A 23,074-nucleotide genomic window follows, 5' to 3' on the forward strand; every position below is an offset into this window, starting at 1 on the left:
ACAGGATAGAGGTGTCAGACGCTTCACCTTATGCAGACAAATAGCATTAAATTTGGTGTTAACAGTGACAAATACACATTCCTTCATTGCTGAAACAATCTAAACCAAAGAAACACATGGAGCTCTTTATTTTTTTAATCTTGTCGATATGACAAAAAGTTGTGTGTTGTGTCTTGTTTACTGTGTTATTTGCAACGGACCAAACTTTTGAGAAATTCTGAAACACAGTTCTTCATCAACATACAATCTCCACATAAAGAAATTGCCAAAGGCACAATATCAAACTGGATGAAGACTGTTATGAGAAAGTCTGGTATTGATACACCAGTTTTCCAGGCTCAGAGCAAAAGGGTTGCATCTGTTTCTGCAGCCTGTGGTAAAGGGTACAATGGGTACAATCTTAATGGCAGCTGGTTGGGCTAGTGCCTGTACTTTCAGGAAATTCTATGACAAGCCCGTTACAGACAAGACTGAATTCAGTACAAAGGTCTCAGAGATCTCAGAAACACTTAATTAGGCGTATATGGATGTGAATTTTTTATCTGGGACGCAGAAAATCACCCATACAGGAATCCTCCGTATGCACTTTTTTGTTGCAAACAGGAACGTTTCGCGGCACAATAAATATGTTCTTATCACTATAAAAAATGAAACAATAATTTTATTTAAGTTTGTTGCTGACTTCCTTTGATCAAAAGTCATTGGCTTGCCTTGATGAAGGCGCATGTGTTATTGAAGGTGCCGCTAAAGGCTCTCTTTGAAAGACCAAATAAATATCCATTTGTTATTGCTGCAGCAACATCAAATAATTGTAGAACACTGAAACAGATTTTTTTATTTGCTTGGTATATATCAGTGCTTCAAAGGTAATCAGTTTTCTTTGAAGTTGCAGGAAAACTATTTTTTTCTGTTACATTTTTTTTTTTTTAAATTACTGTCCTCTGGTCGACTATAGTCATTTCCTGTTCTCGCGTTCAGAGGTGGTCGATTGTGGCTAGTCAGTTGCATGGCTATTTTGGTTATATTACAGCATACAGTACCAAGGCCAGACACCAGCGTAAGCAGATTATGATATAACAGTGCACTGTTGGGGTGGATTTTCAATTTGAAACAATGATTTGTTTATATAACAATACATTCCAGTGCATTTTTAGCTCCAAGTTTGCAGGGACCTGTCATGGTACCCGTGAATTTCTTCACTCCAAAGCCAAGACTGTATATACAGTTTTTATCAGCCAAAAATGTTGCCACCAAAAATATCTCCAGATGGTATATTCTGTTGCTAATTACGAAAAAAATCTGCAAATTTGGATAAATATTTTGGGGTTAAATGGAAAACTGATGAAGATTTTAAAGAGATTCAGAACTCTGCTAAAGTTGCTAGAACTGATAGTTCGGATGGGACAGTAGCCAGGTGTAAGAAAGTGCATGATGCCTGGCTTAGTGTTTGGAATAAAAGCTTTCCTTGGATTTACAAAATTCATTCTGATTGACAAACAAGAGCTATATGCCAGTGGTGTAAAGAATGTGGACATTAAACTCAATGGCAACTAGTGGTTGTTCTAATCTGCTAAGTTCCACATTTTCTAGGCATGAGACATCTAGAGACCACCTACTTGCTAAGTAGTCATAAAATCATTGAACTGCACACTGACAGAAACCTGTACAACTCTGCTTCAAGACTACAGAGATTTCCAGGCTCTGCAATCCTAGCTGTGATTGTGCTGGCATCACCAGTGACATCCATGGCATGCAGGAGAGGCTTCAGTGTGCAGAACAAAATCAAGACTAAGGGAAGGTCCAGAATAAAACACGAGACCTTAACACAAATGATTTGAGTCAAAGAAATGGGATCTAGTGTGGAGGAATACGATCCAAAGCCAAGCATCAGAAAATTTTGTGGAATGCAACTTAGACAAAAGTGAACTATAATGTTGTTAAAAAATATATTTGTACATGATATCAATTTTAATACAGTTTTTTACAGAATAATAAATGATTACAAATAAATAAAACTGACAAAGTCTTGTGTCTCTTTATTCCAGGCATTTTAATGGACATTTAGCCACTTTCTGTTTCTGGGAGGGGACTGCAACTTTTGCAGGTGGGACTCCGATTTTTACAAAGTTGGGAGTCCTGGACTCCTAGTTTTAAAATCCTAGTGAGACCTCTGGGTCTGGTCAGCATCCAGAATTTCATAATGGTCATGTAATGTACAATGTAATTTTGGGTTATCTGGATTACTACCAACATATAAAGGTTTTCCTCTTATTTCTTCTAGTTGTTGTTGATCTATTCCAAAAATGGAAGCCTCTCTCTGAAATCTCATGGGATCACAAAACACTTATGGGGGAAGTGAAATTGATAAATTAAACTAGACTTACCAAGTCAAAGAGTGATTGTAATTTAATGAACCCTATAAGTGCTTTAGTGATCACATGCCCACCCTTACTACTTCCCACCCAATGGGACACTGAGGCTTCCATTTCTTTTGCTCCCAAGACTGATCATGTAACCAATGTCATCTCATGTGATCACCAAGGCACTTATGGGGTTCATGAAATTACAATCAAACTTCAACTTGGTAAGTCTCGTTTAATTTATCAATTATGTTACATCTGAGATTTTCAGTTTTCCATTGTCCATGTAGCAAAAATGAAAAGGAATTTACTGGAATTCATACTTTCTGTAACTTCTCTCAAGACCTGATCAACTGAAAGAACAGTCTCTTGCCCTGAGTCTACTCTTATAATCAGCACAGAGTTCAACAGCATTCCTCTCCTGGAGTGCACATAGCATTTCCATATCAGAAAATGGTCTTCCACAATGGGCTTGACTTTAGGTTGTGTTTAAGAGAGCTCTTATTTTTTTCTTCATTTCAGTCTCAATCAATTTTGAAAAGGGCTTTCATAGTCATATAGTGGCTAATGTCAAGCATATACTGTGCTGACTGGCCTTGAGAATTTGAGAATTGTCAAGACTTTGTTGGTTCAATCCTGAATTTGTCAGTTCCATTGACAAATACACTAGATGAATTTTCAACCTGTGTCAGGTCGGGATATTGTTTGCAATAACTACAAAACATTTTTCACTCTGTGCCAATGAATTCAAGTCAGGGATAACTATCACCTTAATGCAACTGAAAATTTCTGTCACTTAGTAGTGTCCTATTTGGCAAGTTTTTTTTCCCCCCCCCCAGAGTCTTGCTTATGCCTATTTTTTGAGACATAGTTACCTCACTATCAGTGACAGTCTTGTTTCCCCCCTTCCATTTTCACATGAATTTTCCTTCTTTGAATCTTATTAACTTCCTTGCAAAATTAGTCAACTCATTTTATTTACGTAGTACAGTACAGGTCACATCACTTGTCAATTCTCCATGCCTTACCTTGGGACTTTACCCCTTCCATGCTAGGTCCACCATAACACTTTGCAGTGGTGGAGTAAATGCCTATAAATCATCACTATGCCTTGGCAGGCATGCAGTTGGCAACTCAACCATGGAGGGTGTTGGTCAATGGACATTTGAATGGCCAATGCATAAAGACCACCCTTGGAGAGACAGAGTCATGAGTGATTTACATCCGATATTAATAGAAGAATCTGTCATCTTATGTTGAATATATATTTGGAAAATAAAAAAAATTAATTTCAAAACAGTCTTACATGTGTTTAGAAAAGGTTGATTGGCTTCTATTAGAATAATTTAAAGCTTTTACTTTATTCAAAATAATCTGATTTGTCTCCTACGTACATATATCTGTGCTCTAAACAAAGATTTTTTTCCAAACATAAGCTCTGCCAAACTTTCATTTTTATTACTGACTCCATGTGGTAGAAACTTACCTCTGACATTCATGGAATGGAAACATGTCAGAATGGCATTTCGAGGGGAAGTCCTGCTCACAAGATTACTGCAATGTTAATTAGTCACACTGGCTTGTGCCTGTTTACCTAAGTAATGGGGATGCATCAGAGAGATAAGGTGCATCCTTTGAGAACCGACCCTGAAGCTCAGGTCCCTGAGAGCCCTGTCTAAACTCATTTGGGGGAGTACTCAAGCATCACTACAATACAAGTGAATGAGTTTGTTCAAATTTTTCATGAGTCACACACTTGTGTGCCTTGGCAGCATCTCTGGTAATGTCTACATATAATGGGTGCAGAAATAATTCTTTTTCAATATGTCTCCCAGCTATGTGCATGTTCCGATCAGAAATTAAAGATATTTCATTTCTCATCCTAAAACAGCAATGTTTTGAGTAGTTTCATGATATGCTGTCTTGTTTCTTGAGGAAAAAGTGGCAAATAACATCTTACCTTTTATATATTCTCTGATTTTCTTTCCTAGCTCACGGGGTTCATGTTGTGTAATAACCTGATTCCAACGCCTCCTTAACTCTTGCCGGTAACCATGGTCACCAATAATATTTTCAATGTCACAAAGCACTTCATCAATCTTATTCCAGTAATCCTCAAACTCTTGCTGGTTTATCTTTCCATCCACAGAATGACCACTAACACTGTTCCTGTATAAACGAATTCTCTCCACACTAGCTCCAAGAGTTGTGTCCCTTGGTTTATCTGTTGGCAGGTTTCCCCAGCCTGTTACTGGAGCAGGAACTTTGCTAACATTTCTGATTAAAGTATATAACAAAGAAATATCCAGCTGTTCTAGTGCTCTCACATATTGACCCTTGGGATCTGGGAAGACCAGCTGACTTTGATCCTGGTTCAATAGAGCATTCTGCCATTGTCCTGATCTGACCTGTCTCCTGCTAGTTAATTTGGATCGACTGGCCAGGATTGCTTCGTATATGACTGGGTATGGTGCAGGAACTTGAGTGAACAGGATTTCCCTCAGAGCACCTGCACAAACAGTTGTCAAAGCATTACATAGGTGAGCATGGTTGAAGTGTTCCTGGGTAATAGGGTCACTGGGAACTACAGAACTTTCTTCTTTATTTTCTGATAAAGATGATGCTTTTCTATTAGACTCCTGTCTCTCAGTGCCTGGTTCATTCTAGGAAGAAAGAAGGACAATATTATAAAAAGATTTTGGATATGTGTAGATACATTTCCTTGCCATGACATAGATAATAATGTGCTTAAACTGCCATAAAAAAGGCAAGTTTATGTGCTGATATCAGTTTATCTTACACTGTTTAATGAACAACCATGAAACTTGATGGTCCCAATATCGATACCATTTTGATTTAGGACCAACTAGACATTATAAGAAGACTTTTAAAGAAAACTCCATGTTCATATGACCATCCATTCAAAAGGATAATTGTTATTATTTTGGGTTTATTGCAATTTATCAGCGCAAGATAGGCTATACATGGTGGCCTGTAGAGCTGATGGAGGAAGAACTCGGGGGAAAACCTTGCTAAGAACCACCAACCTAAACGTGTTAGGTGTGAATTGGATTTTTAACGCAGCTTTAACAATTGTTCAGTCATATCGCTACCATGTCTGCAATGTGGCAGTTTATAGTGATGTCTAGCACTGGGGCATCATGCCGCAGACATGTGGCATGATGTCCCACCCAGTCACATTATCCTGACACCAGGCCAACTAGTCCTAACACTAACCTCTTAATGCTGAGCGCCAAGCGAGGCAGCTGTTAGTACCATTTTGTAAGTCTTTGGTATGACTTGGCCGGGGATCGAACCCACGACCTCCCGCATCCGAGGCGGACGCTCTAACCACTAGGCCACCAGAGCGGTTACCAACCTAAAGGAATTACTGGCAAGCTTTCTCAATATTAGCCATGTCCAAGACCTGAACCCATGTGGACAGAGATTAGTTGGCAGAGATCAGTAATGGTGAATGCCTTTTAACACTCGTTCACCCAGGGCCCCTCCGTTCAGAAGTAGAAATAACGTGATTTTTAAGAGGGCTGCCATGACATCCATAATGGACATAAGATCAGCACCATTTTCATTCAGGACCAACCAGACATTATAAAAAGTATTTCATTGAAAACCTCATGTTGAAATGAAGATCCATTCAGGAATAGTAGCAATAACAAGATTTTCAAGATGGCTGCCATGGTGGCCATATTGGACCTCAGATTGGCACCATTTTCATTTAGGACCAAACCAGACATCTTAAGAGGTCTTTTAGTGGTATCTCCATGTTTTTTATGACAATCCATTCAGTAGAATTAGTATTAACTCATTAACCCCTGAGCCAAACAGCAAGGCATTCCCCTACAGCATACAGATGACCTATAGCAGTGATAGGCTTACCAGTGCCTGTATCCCTGAGTACTTGGCTTATACATTTTTACAGAGGGAGCTACTTACAATAAATGCTATTTTCTTATTTATGTTCTTTTAATTAAGTTAAAATCTGGCACAGCAATTCTCAATAAAAATTACGTACATAATGGTATAAATTTCATTTTACATGCAGGAATAATATTCATGCATAAAGATAATATAAATGATTTTCATACAATTTGTCTCTCTAGCGATGAATAATCCATAAAAATCCATTAAGAATTCACACTGAATAATTAACACGATCAGCACATGAAATTCATTCCATTTTAGGTACACAGAAATTCCACTTGTCATCTCTTGCAAACTGTCTGTCAAGTAAAAGTCTACTCACAGTGGCTGATTCTTGTACTTTCCATCATTTTCTAATCTACATATTTCCACTATTTTTGCCGCTATGAAAGCAAAATTATTTTCCCTTTGTTCAGCAGTGTTCACCTTATCTATGTAAGCTAAACTTTTATTGGTTAAAATGCCTGCATAATTAGGAAATGGCTTAAAATTACCCAATGGTTTGTGACGATTTAACTCATCATGTGGGATACAGGCCTAGACTAATACTGCCCCTCAGACTCGGCGCTCGGGTAACAAGCTAGGTAAACTGCACCAAGTTACTGAGGCACTCAAGGAGATAAGGAAGGTAAAGTATGGTGAGTTACAGAGGCGGCTGGGGTTAAGGAGTTAACAATATTTACAAGATGGCCACTTTGGTGGCCACATTGAACATGCAAGTAACATTATTTTCATCAAGGACCTACTAGATCATGGGATGAACATGTGTGTAACGTTTCATGGAAATCTTTCGTGTAGTTTCGGAGACTATAGACAATAGACCAACCAACCATGCCATAAACTTTTCTGGTCATTACCATAAAGTAATATTTTTGGTTCCTGATTAGCTGCTACTTCAGTTTTAGCACCGTCCTATATTACACTAGCTGAATGCCAATGACATGCACCAATATGAGGTAACAAATCAAATCACAATTTCAAAATTTCTTAAAGTGACACAGGTTATTCAGAAGATTAAGTACAAACAATAACTCTCCCTAACATGAATTTGCAATTCTTTATCTGATAGGACACAAAATATATATGGACTGGAAATTTCAAGTCACCAAAATATAAATATATCTATCGGTATCTGTCAAGACTGTTAAGATATGATTTTAATTAGACTAGCTGATATTTTTAAAAATTACTGAATTTCACACAACAACACTATTTTATGCCACTCTACAATCTTTCCAATTGTTAATATTTTGACAACAAGCGGACTTAATGCATGAAAATACAGAACACTTCACTGATGGGCATTTCTGGTCAAGTCTAACAGTAAATGTTTTCTGCTCATCTCTCTTTGAGAATGTTCTACTTTTAATTATGACCTAGATGAAAAAATATTTTGTTTTGAAGATCTGATCATTGCCGATACATTGCCACATCATCAAAAAGCACATGGTGACAGGGACTGATTATTATTGTAATGTCTATAGTATAAATCCTGGGGAAATCATTCAATTCTAGTTTATTTTTATCTATTTGCAGTACTGATGGTGAGTAGCAAACAAATATCTTCACTGAAAACCAATTTTTGAAACTGACTGCATTGTTGTTCACCAACAAATCAAGCTGCACTTTTCTACCCTAATTGAACTAGCTGTCACTGAGAGTATAGCCCTCAATCAGCAAGCATTGTTAGCAACACCTGCATTGTTTGACAAAGAATGTGTAATGCTAATCACCTTTGAAATTTACATTCTTTGTTATTGTGATATTTTTTGCACTTTAATGGACAAGCAAAGACAATTTGATACAAGGTCAAATTCTATCATGTCAGTTATGTCTAGTAAATAATTAAATTCATCATGTGTGTGTGTGTGCGCACACACACACACACACACACACACATATATATTCAAAGTTGATATCTTGGGATAATCACATTCTTTTTAAAAATGCTGTGACTGAATCATGTAGACAAATTTCTAGTATTGTACATTCAGGTTCTACATTAAATTATTGCTTCAGAGTTACAGATCTTGTTTTTTCTGACTTCAAGCTGCAAAAATATTGAATTAACATTGTTGGTTGAAGACCATATTGTGTTGTCCAAATTGCTTTTTCTAGACCTGGGCTCTGACCTCCAAAAAAGTAGTACACAGAGATTTTAGAATCATTTTTCATTTCTTTGATCAAAAGATCTGCAACATACTTAAAATTTTAAAAGGATACCATCAATATTTTATTCAGATTTGGAAATATCTTTATCTTGACCTCACTGAAGAAATTACATCTACTGACTGGTGCATGATATACTGTCTGCATTGTATGAATGATTACTTACATCTCCCAGTTCCATCTGTTTCATCTCCTGACAAACAGACTGTTTTCTTTTAACCCTAGCCAAGACTTCTGGGGCTTTGTGATATCCTGCACAGAAAACAAAATGATGCTAGCATTAGCAATACCACCATAACATTTAATTTAAAATTGGGTATTACCTAATCAGTATCTACAGGGACTAAAACTACAGTCAAATTTGGACACATCAAGCAGTCTAAGAACAGAAAAATATTTTTACAAGCGTCTACTAGCCACAAATGAAAACAGTGCTATCTAACACCCAAAATGGTCACCATGGAAGCCATTCTACAATTTTGTTATAATCCTCCTTAGCAGATGGTAATATAAACATGGACTTCTTATTGCATGATAACTTGTTGATCCTAAATTAAAATAGTACCCACTGACATCTAATATGGGATGGTGGACATCTTGAAAATGTGGTTATTATTACCCTTCCTGTGCAGATTGTGACAGAGACACATGGTTTTCACTAAAAGATCTTGTACAATATCTAGTTGATTCTAAGTGAAAACACAGGGCTTGTATCGTTGCTTAGAATTTACCTGTCATACATGCACTATACAATAACTACAAGAAGGACACCTCTCCTATCTCACGTGACCCATTTAAGATTAAACGCTGATATTTCAAGCTACATTTCACGCAGAGTAATAAATTTGGTACCAATGTGTGCGTATCCAAAGTTTAGCTTGCTATCATACCTTTAAATAATGCCAGACCATTTTCTCACACTACTGCTTGACATGGCCATGATCGCACCCACTTACTATGCAAAAACGTGCTGAATGGAATACTGCCTTCTCACTGGTCAACTGAAAATATGTTATAAATAAATGCAGGACGTCATTTTCTTTTAACCAATGAGAGGACAGTATCCCATTCAGCCGGGTTTCACTAGCATATTAAGCGGGTGCAATCATGGCCATGTAGAGCAGTAGTGTGGGAAAATGGTCTGGTATTCCATAAAGGTATGATAGTAAACCAAACTTTGATTACACATACAAAGTCAAATGCCTGACCTAAACATCAGTACCAAATTTATCACGTTACATGAAATGTAGCTTAAAATATCAGCATTTATTCTTAAACAGGTCGTGGGAGAAAGGAGAGAAGTGTCCTCCCTTGTAGTTATTGTATAGTGCATGTATGAAATTAAATTGCAAGCAAGGATATGAGCCCTTGTGAGTGAAAATGTTAGTGATCTGACATCTGATATTGCTGCCAGATCAACCATCTTGTACATCTTGCTATCTTGGTTACACTGTATGTCAGTTCAGCATTATTTTCATTTAGGACCACCTACACATCATAAAAGTCTGTTTATGAAAACACCATGCCAATATTAACAAGTGTTCTGGAGAGTTTCAAGATGGCTGCTGTGATGCTCATAATGAATGCTTAATCAGTACCATGTGCCTTTAGGACCAACTACACTTTGTGATTAATATGTGTATGCAGTTTCTGGGCAATCATCCAAATTGCTTACATGTAATAGCAATAGCAAACTTGTGCTAATGGACAGAGAGATCTACAGAAAGACACATGATGGGCATCATAATACAACCCTAGTTCATCTGCTATAAAAGCAGTGGAGGTATGACCAATGTAAGAACAGATGTGGCTTGGAAGTTTTTCAGACATAAACACTGCTCTGGATGGTGAGTGGAATATCCAAGAAATTTAAAAGATGGTATTCTCATTGTGACACGTTCATCTATGTGTGTACATACCTAGCTACAACACAGAAAACCTATTTTACTGTATGTCTTTTAAAAATGTAGCAGAATCTTTAAATGGGGGGGGGGGTCCCATGTTATTGATGACAAGTGTCTCTGAGTAACAAAAAACTATGTATTGATTAAAAACATAAAAAAGTCATGAGTCTGGTTTCTATAGAAAATCAAGATAAACAAACTTGTTGAAACGACATAACGAATAACAAAATGATAATCATAAAAGTGTAGGATGCATCACATTCTGGGCTGTTTCTTTCAAATATATTCATGGCTTGCATGGTTCTGGGCCATACAAACAATTCTGGAAAACAGATGGATACATGGACAACACTTTAACAATATGCCAACTTAAACCAGGAAACATAAAAATGCCCCACTAAAAAAAACAATGTAACTTGCTCTGTTCAATTTCTGGCAAAGATAATGCAAACTTGTTTATCAGAGAGCTGTTAAAATATTTATTTCAGAAATGTAAAATAACTTTTCAGTCCAACTTCTCCAAAAAGTATTTAACATCTATTACTTCTATAATATAAAGGCATATTAGGTAGAAGATATCGTTAAGTCACTGCATAGCATCTGGGCATCCCCAGAGGTACAAGCCAATATTCAATATACTGGAGATTAAACATGACCACGAAATTGCGAAAGTATTGAAAGACAAGTCTACTGAGTAATCAGCACAACTTAATTACAATTTGATTTTGCTATCAATTTCATTATCGTCATCATAACTATCATTATTATAATGATGTTGCAGAAGCAAAATATCAGTAATGTCAGGGACCAACCATTTACTTTTTTCATGACTTTATGTTTTGGGGTAAAAATGTGGCCCTCAAACAGCTTGAGAAAAAGTACTGTTGCTGTGATTTATGAAAAAATCAAAATCCATCATGTTATGTTGGAATTTTTTATCTTGAGATAATGGTAAAATACAATATCTTTGTCTGATCATTAAATAGTCAGTTCCTAACTCTCAGTACTAAGTCAAAATTGAATGTATTTGTATTCCTTTATGGAGGTTAATAATATATCGACATTGAATAGAAAAAACATAATGTCATTCTTTTCGACTTGGCTGGTGATTGAGAAAGGGTTATATTAAGATTTGTCTGTTTTATCTGTAAGGTATGTGGCAATTTGAATCTGTTGGCTTCATGGGTTATGGGTTGAGGCAGGAGTTTAAGGAGATTCATTTTCATTCCTAAAATAATGCTGTCATCTGACAATAAATCTCAAAGTTGAAATGGCATGTGGCCACACGATTCATTGCAAATTTCTGAATAATCGTCAGCAAATTTATTCAATCCCCATTTTCATAATGTCTGCAGCAAATGACATCATCATGCAAATTGTCAACTTACATGACATCTGTGTGCATAGATAAGATCTTCCTTTCCAATGTATTTTTTTACTCTTCATCAGAGATATACTTAATATTAAAAACTGAACACCCTCTGATCTTCTCTATTTTTATTATGGACATGCTCCTATTGCACAAAACTGATGTACCATTGTGTACATTGTAATGGACAAGTGCATCTTCTCTAGTGAGACTGGCCAGATCGTACCACTGGCAGAGACCCAGATGTAAACTTGTGACATCATAGCCATATTTTCCTAAAGCGCCCATAGATGCCATCCCACAAAAACACATCATGCTTCACATCTAATTAACCTGCTGTTTGTAAATAACTCAAGTGAAAGTAACATGAACCACATTTATGACTGCATTGAAGTAATAGATCATTTACTCCAAGACAAAAAAACTCAGCCAAAGCTTGTACAAAATACGTTATCTTACAATTTTTACCAACGATCAACAAATACTGCCTTCCCAAAAGGCTTGAAGGTTGTGCTATATTCAGTTCATTATTTCATTTGCTTTAGCCGCAGGAGGCTGATCGAATAATCTGTTTGAAGTAGGAAAATGTTTTCAATTGTTCAGTAAGTGTGGTATAAAATTATGGTGGGATTTTTATTTTGTTGTTGTTGTCATTGTTGAGCATATTATTCCAGTTACTGAGCTAGGAAATCAAGTCTGTAAGCACAACCTGTACCATTTGTTTTTCTGTCTATAAATTACCAAGGAATGCACGCAAACAAACAGTAATACATCTGAAAAGTTAGATCTTTGCTTTCATCAAGTTGTAATTTAACTGTGACTGATATAACTTCATATGACTTATTCGCTGGTTTGTTGAGCTCTCTGGCTTCAACTTTCTTTGCATACACTAAAATGTGTTCACAGACAATAACTAGCCTATCACACACAGACACATTTTCTATCCACCAATGAGATATAAACTTCTTTGGCAAAATACTGGAGTCAGAGACTTTCTGGTAGTCCTCTTTACTGGCAGGATTATCTTTTAAAAAATAGTATGAGCTTGACAACAAAAAATCAAACAATCCATTCAGTATAAATTAACCTTTTACTATCACTCAAAACGACTTTCGTTTTGCAGCCGCTTCCAACCCAAGAGAATTAAGGCTGGGTTGAGACTGCTAAAGGGAGATTGTGCTAGCCAGGGAATCCTGCCACAAGGGCAGACAAACCTGGGATGTCCTAAGAACATTGGGGCATGGGAGCCCCAGCTACATGAAGTACCCTATAATTCACGATACACTGGAGAAGCCATTGGAGGGTGCACCTACACAATGAAGGAACCATTGGAGGGCATACCTATACAGTGAAGCAACCACTGGAACATATGTATGTATATATATTCAGTGAATAACAATTCAGTGCAAGAAGAATCAGTGAACATAAAGTATTCTTAAGGACTTTAAGATCAGTCAATAATATTTAAGAACAGTTTAACTGCAGTTATGTTTTCTTTTTACTTTTGTGCAATAAACTGTTTATTTTAATTCATCATAATCATTTAATTAAACCATCTTAACTTTTGTGATTGTTTTCTGTATGGTCTACATAAGTAACACCCCAACCATCCATTTGTCCATTTTGGGACAATATTCAACCTGTTAATTAAAGAAATAGCATAGTCCTCTTAAATTTTCCTGCTTATAAGATCAAAGGATTTCCAATTCACATTTGGACCATCCATAGGTATCTGTTAACATCTGCTAGATTTGAGTCTGCAAATCTTACAAAAATGTTCTCCATACCCTCTGCGGTTGCATGGCCCAGAAATTGGAAATCCAAGTAAGAAGTCTTTATAGGGTCTCCATACCAGTACCTTGCATGAAAATGCAGCTGCTTGGATTGCATCTATTTATTTAAAGTCTCATCACACAACACAACAAAATAACTCTTATTTTCATTTTATTAGAGTCTTCATGTGTTCAGTAAAGCCAAAAACACATAAATAAGTAGACTTTTTCTCACCATCTGAAAATCAGTAATGTTGCTATCAGGAAATATAAGCTTGAAAAGCTCTGTGCTGTTTTTATTGAATTTATAAGAGTGATGGGTCACAATTGTTTGTATTATCCACAAAAGTTAAGCTTTTGATACATCATCTTTTCAACAGCCAGCAATACTTTGTACAGCCCATGAAAGTGGTACTAGGGCTAGCTGGTGGAGAGGGTGGGGTTAAATGTATGCAGAGCAAGTCCCATAACATTTATTTGTTAAATATAACACCCACCCATTTTCAAGCTCACCATTTTCACTGGCAATCAGTCGGATTTGCTTTTCACAATGAATTTTTTTTTGCAGGTGTTTTGTGCTTCCAACTTTTTGGTTATAATTTTAGTGAAGTTTCATCCATTTTGCCCAGATCTATACTCTTGCAAAAACACACATAGTATGTCTTCTACCTATTGGCCTTAACTTCTCTGTCCAAACTGTGGTCAGATAACCACGTCCTGTTCAAAATGCACTTTCCAGGCTTGACAAAGCAGAATTCTCACTCATGCATGTAAATCATTTATATCATGAAGCAGGAAATCATTCTGACTTTTCCTTATGTTAAAATGTTTTAAATTTTTCCTCAACCACAGTTAACAATTGCAGTTTTCATTTGAAAATTGCTCATTCTTTTCCATGAGGTCAGAATTTTTTTCTTTCAACCTGGGGTCAAGTTTGACTTGAAATTTAGGGAGAAGTCAATACTCCTTTTTTGGGCAGAACAGGGAGAAGTGAGAGCTACACAGTGAGAAGTGGAAGCAAAGCAAGATTATATATATATATATATATATATATATATATATATATATATATATATATATATATATATATATAGTGCATGTACATGTTTTCATTTGAATTATGCCCTCCATTTCTCAGTATGCATATCTTTATTTAACACTGGTTTTAAGCAATATTTTATTTTCAAGTAGAAACTTTCCGAATCGTATCTATATTATAAACACATTTTGTAAGCATATAAAAATTATCACATTCATAGACTGTATATTCAGTGTTTCCCTTTACCCTCATTTGTACTTCAGAGATCCCTAAATTTTTCATTTGACCCCAAGTTTTGATACCAAAGTTTGTTTTTTTACTCAGTCCGACCCCCCAGTTTTGACACCAAGGAGATTATTGACTCTGTCTTGCACCCTTGATACACTGGTATTTTGGCCACGTGACTTAAGAGCGCTGCAGAAGCTATTCATTGTAATGAATTTTAACTGACTGGAGTAACTAGATTACAGTATTGTAATTGCAAGTTAGTAAAAATGCTTAGTCAACTACCCTAAACAAGAATACTTTTTTTTTTTACTTCATGAAAGTTCAATATAAAATGGTAGTTGAAAAAATATTGTAAAGTTGTTTGAAACAACCCCAGTAACATGTACATGAGCAAATGCACGTTTTCATGCTATTTTGTTCGTCTCAACCCAAACCAAAATGCATCCTTGCTGAAAGCTTGTGGCAAGCTTGCGATAAGCTAGTTTGATGTTTATAAGCTAACATGGATGCTTGCGCAAGCTTGTACAAGCAAGTGCAGGCTTAGGCAAGATAGCTGGATATAACTGCAAGCTTGCACAAGCTTGCGCAAGCTTGTACAAGCTTTCTTGTTTGCTTCAGAAATTAAAACTAGCTTGCACAAGCTTTCTTGTTTGTTTCATAAAGTAAAACTAGCTTGCGCAAGCTTACTTGTTTTCTTCAGAAAGTAAAATTAGCTTGCGCAAGCTTGTTTTCTTCAGAAAGTAAAACTAGCTTGCACAAGCTTTCTTGTATGTTTCAGAAAGTAAATTTAAACTAGCTTGCAACAAGTTTCTTCATATATATATATATATATATATATATATATATATATATATATATATATATATATATATATATATATATACATACATACATATGTATATATCCATTGCTTGTGAAAGTTTGAGACCATGTATCCAAGTAGCAGGCACCATTACTGTCACGCCCCTACGAAAACAAATTCATGACTTGATGAACAATCATGAAGTGTTCATGAAAGTTCCTCAACTAAGTTCATGAACTTCAAGAATTTTGATGAATCATGTACTTGAAGCTCATGAACACAATGATGAATTTTTATGAACTATTATAATATCTTTGAAGTTCCTGAAATGTCATGAACTAATGGTTCATGAACAATGCAAGTACTTTGATGCAATACCATGGTATTTCTTAAAAAAATGTATATTAAATATCTATATCATTATATTCATAAAATGTTCATGAAAATTTATCATACAAACTTCTCACAATATTAGTGAAATTTAAATAAAGGTGAATTTTTTCTTCTTTTTTTAAAATGATATACTGTATAAAATGTTCATACAGATCTTTAATTCAATACTTGTGTACTTAATCTGAGTATTTCTGGATTAATATGGGAAAATATTTTCTGGCCAGCATCAACAAAATGTATTTGCTTTAAAAAGCTTTCAATGACTTTGTCCTAACGTTTTTTTTCTTCTCTCCATTACTGTTATAAACTTCACATTCTACTGACTTAGTCACTGGTTACCTATTTGCTGTAAAAACCGAAATATATTAACAACGATTATCCTGATTGGATGACTTTGAAAAGAGACGCGATATGATTGGTTAATATACGCGCGCGATTTCAACAGTTAAGCTTCCTCAGAAACCAAAGATCATGCAGATGGTTAGGCAAAAACCTCGAACAAAAACTGTGGACTCCATGGAATGGACAGATGAGAATATTTTCAATATCATTTTTTTAAAGTAAGTAGAAGTGCAGAGAAGCGATTTTGAAGAATATGAAGGAAATGATTTGGTGAGAGCAAAATTAGGTGGAAAAGCGTACCAAGCCTGGATGACCAAAATTACGGTGAGTATATTTTTCTTGGTCATTCGTGATTATTTCAGTAGAAGTTATATGGATATTTTATTGGTTTATATATGTCATCATATTATTTATAACCAAGCTAATGACACGATTTTGTTCAGACCTAATTTAAACTTGCTCATCAAAATTTTGAAAATCACTAAACATTATCACCCCCACCCCACCAGTTCTCGATACCAGACATGGTACGATATCAATAGGAGTTGAGATGTTCGAGATCGTTTTCTTTTACATGACATCACCATTTCTATAATCTGATGTAATTTGGTAATTTAAAAAAAAACCTTAAGAAAATAGTTAATGCGTGAAACTGTTCACAATAAAAGTGCAAATAACAACGTGATGAAACCGGAAGCAGCTATACGCAACATGCGGAGTCGGAGTGGATGCATTAGTGACATACTAAGGGCCTATACCACACAAGTCTGGCGTTTTATCAGTAAAGAATGGCGAAAATATTTGAAAGCATGAAATAACTGTTGTCTGTAATATATACGGTTATTTAGTGTAACGATGTTGTCAAAAAATTGTCATATTTTACTGAATAAAACATCCGTCTCCTGTGACCATACCTATGGCTAGACAGATTCAATTAATATAAAACAGTGACAAAATTCTGCAGTAATATAAATGCTCAGTATTATGTGTCAGGGATTAAATCATTTTTGAGTTGGATCATATTATTCCATTAAGTAAAGTGGGGTACAATGATAATGTGCTAAAGGCTAAAAACAATGTTGATCAGAGATTATCTGTAATTAACTAACTTTACCTTTTTTTCAGACCAGACAGCAGAAAAGTAAAATTGTTAGAGGATGAAGTTTGTAGGTTGAGGAGGAAAATTTGAAAACTGGAGGATCCAAGATGGAAGAGACATTAAATTGTGACTGCTGCAACAATGTTAAAGATCCAAACAGTAATCGGATGGAACAGCTTAAGCTGCAGAAGGAGACATTCAGTAGTGACAATGGACAGGATTTGATTAAATTATAGACCCTGAACATCTTCACAAAAGAGTTATCAGACAGGTCAGTCTCTGGAAGAAGATTGGTCAGGAGAAACCCCAGCTGAAAGACAGCCCCACGACGATGAAATATGCTTCAACAGTTGATTGCAGGCAACTGCCCCAATATCTCTTGAACATTTTTCAAAGAAAAATTACAGAACATACAAAAAGTGTTGCTAAGGGTAAAAAAAAAAGAATATCACTTGTCAGTTTAAATTTATCTGAAATCAAATACAGTTTTTAAGATAATATGTTGCATTTTATACTGTATTAACCCCCTCCCCCATCTAAGGTTATTGTATGATTCAGGATGAAATAGGTATTTGTGACTTGTCAGGTAATCATATTTTGTTTTATAGGCACAGTTCATGAAGTCATGAATCACTGAGAAACTTTGTTCATCATAGTTCATGAATATGTTCATGCACTTGTTCATGAATGATGATGATCCAATTTGTGGACTGTTTTCAGTTCATGCACATTCTAGAATAATTTATGAACCTTTTGATGAACTTTCATGAATGGTTCTTGAACCAAGTTCATGAACAGTTCATGCCAGTTCATGAATTATTCATGATCATTTCATAGGGGCGTGACATTTGCAGCTAGGGGAACACATAAAGCTTCTGCAGCCTTGGGTAAGCTTGCAGTGAATGAATAAACTTGAACAATAGAATTAAACTTAATGTTTTGGCGGAACAGATTTGTTTTCCACTGCATTGCAACTATAAGATTACATTATTTAATCATTAAATATGCAGATTACTTCATTGGAATGAAGTAAAACTTTGCAATATATTATGATAATATGGTCCACCAGGAAAAGTTGAGTCTAAAATGCATTTTTGGACAGGGGCCTTCGGACTCCCAGACCCTCCTCTTCACATTTTCAGGGCTTTTTTTTGGAAGGGGGGAAAACACAATCATGTCTGATTTTTGAAAGCCCAGATGCTTGTTGCAAGAAATCTCTGCAAGCTTGCAACAAGCTAGTAACAAGCTTGCGCAAGCTTGCAACAAGCTAGTAACAAGCTTGCGCAAGCTTGTGTATACTTATTGTACTAGGTAAATAAATAACAAGCTTGCGCATGCTTGTGCAAGCTTGTGCAAGCTTAAGCTTTCGCAAGCTTGTGCATGCTTATGACACTTTTGTTAAATAAGCTTGCGCAAGCTTGCTGCAATGTTCCAAATACAAGCTTGTCGCAAGCTTTATAAATAAGCTTGTGGCAAGCTTGCTGCAAGCTTTAAAACAAGCTTGCTGCAATGTTCCAAATACAAGCTTGCCGCAAGCTTTATAAATAAGCTTGTGGCAAGTTTGCTGCAAGCTTTAAAACAAGCTTGCAATTTTGGTTTGGGAACTTCTTTGTTGCCGATAAAATATTACTTTACCTATTCATAGGTAACACACTGAAGCATTTAAGTTGGTATATCAATGAGCTGAAACCTTCTTTCCAACCAAATTGAAACAGTGGACATTACAGTGTATCTATTTTTAGAATGAGGGGCTTTCTTATGTAACCACTCACATTCTTGCTTCCCTGCAACAGTCACTGATAAGATTGCAAATTTATGTTGTTATTATTTGTCTACATATCTCTAGTAACATCTGGCATTGGTTAAATAGTATTTGCTTCGCTGCTCTCCCCCCACCCTGTATTTTCATAAAAATGAGTGAAAACAACTTCGACCTTACATTGCTTCTCAAATTCCACAACATAACATTGTCCCATATGATGGGATCTACATAATTGCAATATTATGCTAAATCTTGAATAACGCAAATGAAACAGCTATTACAGAGTTGCTGAAGTGTTATCAGGAAGAATGTGATTTGGTCAAAAAAATGAATAAAACAAAATCTGCATTTAATATGTTTGGGAATAAACAAGGATTAAAGCAACACTAGGTGCGATTTGCACTGTGATAGTACTGTACACAATAGTACAGCCTGGTCTTCCAGGTCAACTCGAACCAGCCCATGAATTATTAAGTCTTTCCTTTATTTAATTTCGTATTGGAGAAATCAGAAAATAATAACAAAAGCGATCATAGTATGTTTATAGGAGTTTAGTACATGTTGCGACACTGAGAATGTTTTTTTTTTCTTCATATGCATAGTACATCTTAGGACATGTAAACAATTATTTTTTGTGTCCCAAGATTTACAGCCATTATGGTAGTCAACAAAAAAAATCTTAAAAACTTTCAAGTTTAGACCTTGGCCCATGAATAAGCCAACCCCACTTCTTCCAGGCCTTTATTTTTTTCCCCAAATTATTCAGCCTATCCCTTTATCTCATGCAAGCGTCTTTGGACACCTTTACTCCATTCACATGGAAGCACCTTTTGACGCCTTTACTCCATTCGCATGGAAGCGCCTTTTGACACCTGCTGTAAACATCGGCCATTTTGAGCTGGTTTTCGTAGCGCCAACTTCAGGGAAAACCCCCCTTTTAGATACTACATTCATTTCTGTGAATGACAATTACATCAGATCACGTGGTCGCTATTCATGCACTGGGCGATATCTGCTATTTAAAGTAACTGGGTCATAATGGTGGTTGTGGATTTCATTCAGTACTTACGAAGTTTTCAAGATTAGAATAACAACTATGAAAGATTCAATAACTTAGGTAAAGGCTCTGATATTGATGTAGGCAGCAATTAGTTTTTATAAATTATCAAATTCAGATGACTTAGTGATGTAGACGCACACGAAAACCTTGTAAATTTTGAGTATCGGAAATGGCAGCTACGGTTGGTCACAAGACTTCACTGACATGACGGTGAACGAGTTCTCTCGCGATTTTGAAGCACATAAAAAATTCTTCCATGAAAAATAATTACACAGCTATAACAATTGGACTTTACTCTTAAATTTTTCCAAATATAATATATGTGTACCAAAAATGTAAAATGGTTAAAATTGCTGTTAAACGTAACATACACTACATTGCTTAACAGTTCACAGGCAGGATTTCATTCAGTACTTACGAAGTTTTCACGATTAGAATCACAACTATGAAAGATTCAATAACTTAGGTAAAGGCTCTGATGTTTATGTAGGCAGCAATTAGTTTTTATAAATTATCAAATCCAAATGACTTAGTGATGCAGATGCTGACAAAAAACGTAAATTTCGAGTATGGGAAATGGCAGCTACGGTTGGTCACGCTGCCTCACTGACATGACGGTGAACGAGTTCTCTCAAGATTTTAAAGCACATAAAAAATTCTTCCGTGAAAAATAATTACACAGCTATAACAATCGGACTTTACTCTTAAATTTTTCCACATATAATAGATGTGTACCAAAAATGTAAAATGGCTAAAACTGCTGTTAAACATAGCATACACTACATTGCTTAACAGTTCACAGGCAGACCTATGCATATGCTATCAACTAGGTAACAGGTGTTCTATTTATAGCGCACTGCATTTTGTCACTATGCTCTATGAGGTAAAGGGTTATACACGAGTATATATGGTAAATATTATTCATTGTAGTTAATTTACTTAGTTTTGGTACAATGTGCACTTTCCCACTTAAATTTATGACAAAAATATGTCATTACACTAATCTCTTAGTAATACAACTTACAACATATCACATATTTTTGTTTTGGTGCTATGTTTTACTGCCTTAATAATGGCCTTGTGTCAAGTTTAGACACTGGCCCACGTATAAGCCAACCCCTCTTCTTCCAGGCCTTTATCTTTTCCTAAATTATTCAGCTTATAAGCAAGTATATAAGGTACTGTCATGCACTTTGTCAATTTGATCTAATTTTGATTATATTTTATATCTTTAAAACCTTTCCTCAAGGATGGGATGGGGGGGATGTGCATTCATCAATCTAAAATTCAGAGCTGCAAGTCAGTTTCCAAGTGTGAATTGAAAATATGTCAAAATCATCAAGAATTCTCAGCTATGCAAATTCGAAAAAAGTATGTAGTCTCCTGAAAAAATCTTCAAAGTTTATCTTGCAAATATATTAAGTTCATTTTTTTCATGATCACAATTGCAAAAAAAAAATGAACTTCAAACTAAGGTCACTATAATATTCTTCTATTCTCTACTGTCTACAGAACTATCATACAACCTTAAACACTACAATGAACTAAACTTGTCCAAAACTAAATGTTTTGTTATAATTTTTACTGTGAGACAGAACTGATAATACTAATAAGTATGCAGTTTTAAAGCATAAAGCTGTATTTGTCATGTGATGTAAAAGTTTATCAAAAGAATTATGGTTTACCTTGTTGAACGATCCATTGTGGATGTAATCTCCACACCTCCTTACTTCCCAAGCCTGTTACATACAGTTCTTCTTTTTGTTCTTCCCAGCACATTGCCATGGGTTCTGCAGGTATTCCTGTCCTGTAGACTGTCACTGGCTGATTTTTCTCTGTTAGCTGATGAATGCAGGTGGGGTTCAAGTTACTCACATATATAAATCCCCTTCCATCTATAGATATACCCTTGGGGTTTGTAAGGTCTCTACTGTGGTATGTGAACTTCAGCCTGCCAGTCATAACATCATATGCATACACACCATTATTTTTAGGATAGTAAGGACCAGTCCAACATGAGATATAGACTGTGGCATCATCAGCACTTGTGATCAAGTAGCTTGTAGAACCACAACTGGTGCCTCCAGATTTACAAATCACATGAGTATTTTCAACATGTCCATCAAGGCTGGAAACAAGGCCCCAACAAATATAATGCCCTGTGATGTCCTTATCCTCCTTCCCACCACTCACTACAAGTTTCTTACCAGACCTGAAGGCCTTCACTCCATGGCAGTATTCAAATATTGCTGATACATCTAATATCCTCACCTGTTTTATCACTGCAGACTTGCCCGTGGACACCACTGACAGAATTACTATCTTACCATTCCTTAGTGTCACTGCCACTTCATTCCCCATCCCATACAACACACAAACATCATAAGGCCATGCCTCAAGTCTGCCTGATTTAACTAGTAACTGACCATTATGGCCGCTGTGGAGCCGGAGAGATAATGCATTGCTGTCTATGACCATCAGCGTGTTTGCAGACAAAGTCACAATACTGGTGTACTCAGGAAAATTGCAGCTGGCTGCAAAAGAAAGTCATAAAACATTAATTCAGCAAATATAAACGTAAGGAAAATACAGAAAACACTAGAACCTAACTTCAAAATAAAATAATAAAAACATGATATTCATACATATGCTGAATTTCATTCAATTTCTGGTCTGAAACAATACTGTCATAACTGTATTACCATAGCATCAGCAGCAGCAGCAGCACCATGTTTGTTCTGCTATTATTATTAATTATCATTGCTATCAGTAATTCTGTTTTGTTGTTGTTATTGATCCTGATATTAAGCTCCACCTAAAACTAGAGACCCTC

At 35.8% G+C, this 23,074-nt stretch overlaps 1 protein-coding gene across 1 annotated transcript in view; it reads right to left on the bottom strand.

Annotated features, from left to right (window-relative positions):
* LOC149791385 (uncharacterized) overlaps positions 1-23,074 on the bottom strand; it is a 190,794-nt gene that overhangs the window by 104,999 nt on the left and 62,721 nt on the right. Inside the window, exons 3-5 of the mRNA XM_089971345.1 lie at positions 21,927-22,775; positions 8,638-8,723; positions 4,321-5,023 (exon numbers count right to left, since the gene is read on the bottom strand). Of these exons, the coding sequence (XP_089827471.1) occupies positions 4,321-5,023; positions 8,638-8,723; positions 21,927-22,775 (1,638 nt within the window). The remainder of the gene's footprint in view (positions 1-4,320; positions 5,024-8,637; positions 8,724-21,926; positions 22,776-23,074) is intronic.

The sequence above is a fragment of the Sinohyriopsis cumingii genome, chromosome 9, assembly GCF_028554795.1.
Source record: "Sinohyriopsis cumingii isolate HCF-2022 chromosome 9, ASM2855479v2, whole genome shotgun sequence".
Lineage (NCBI taxonomy): Eukaryota > Metazoa > Mollusca > Bivalvia > Unionida > Unionidae > Sinohyriopsis > Sinohyriopsis cumingii.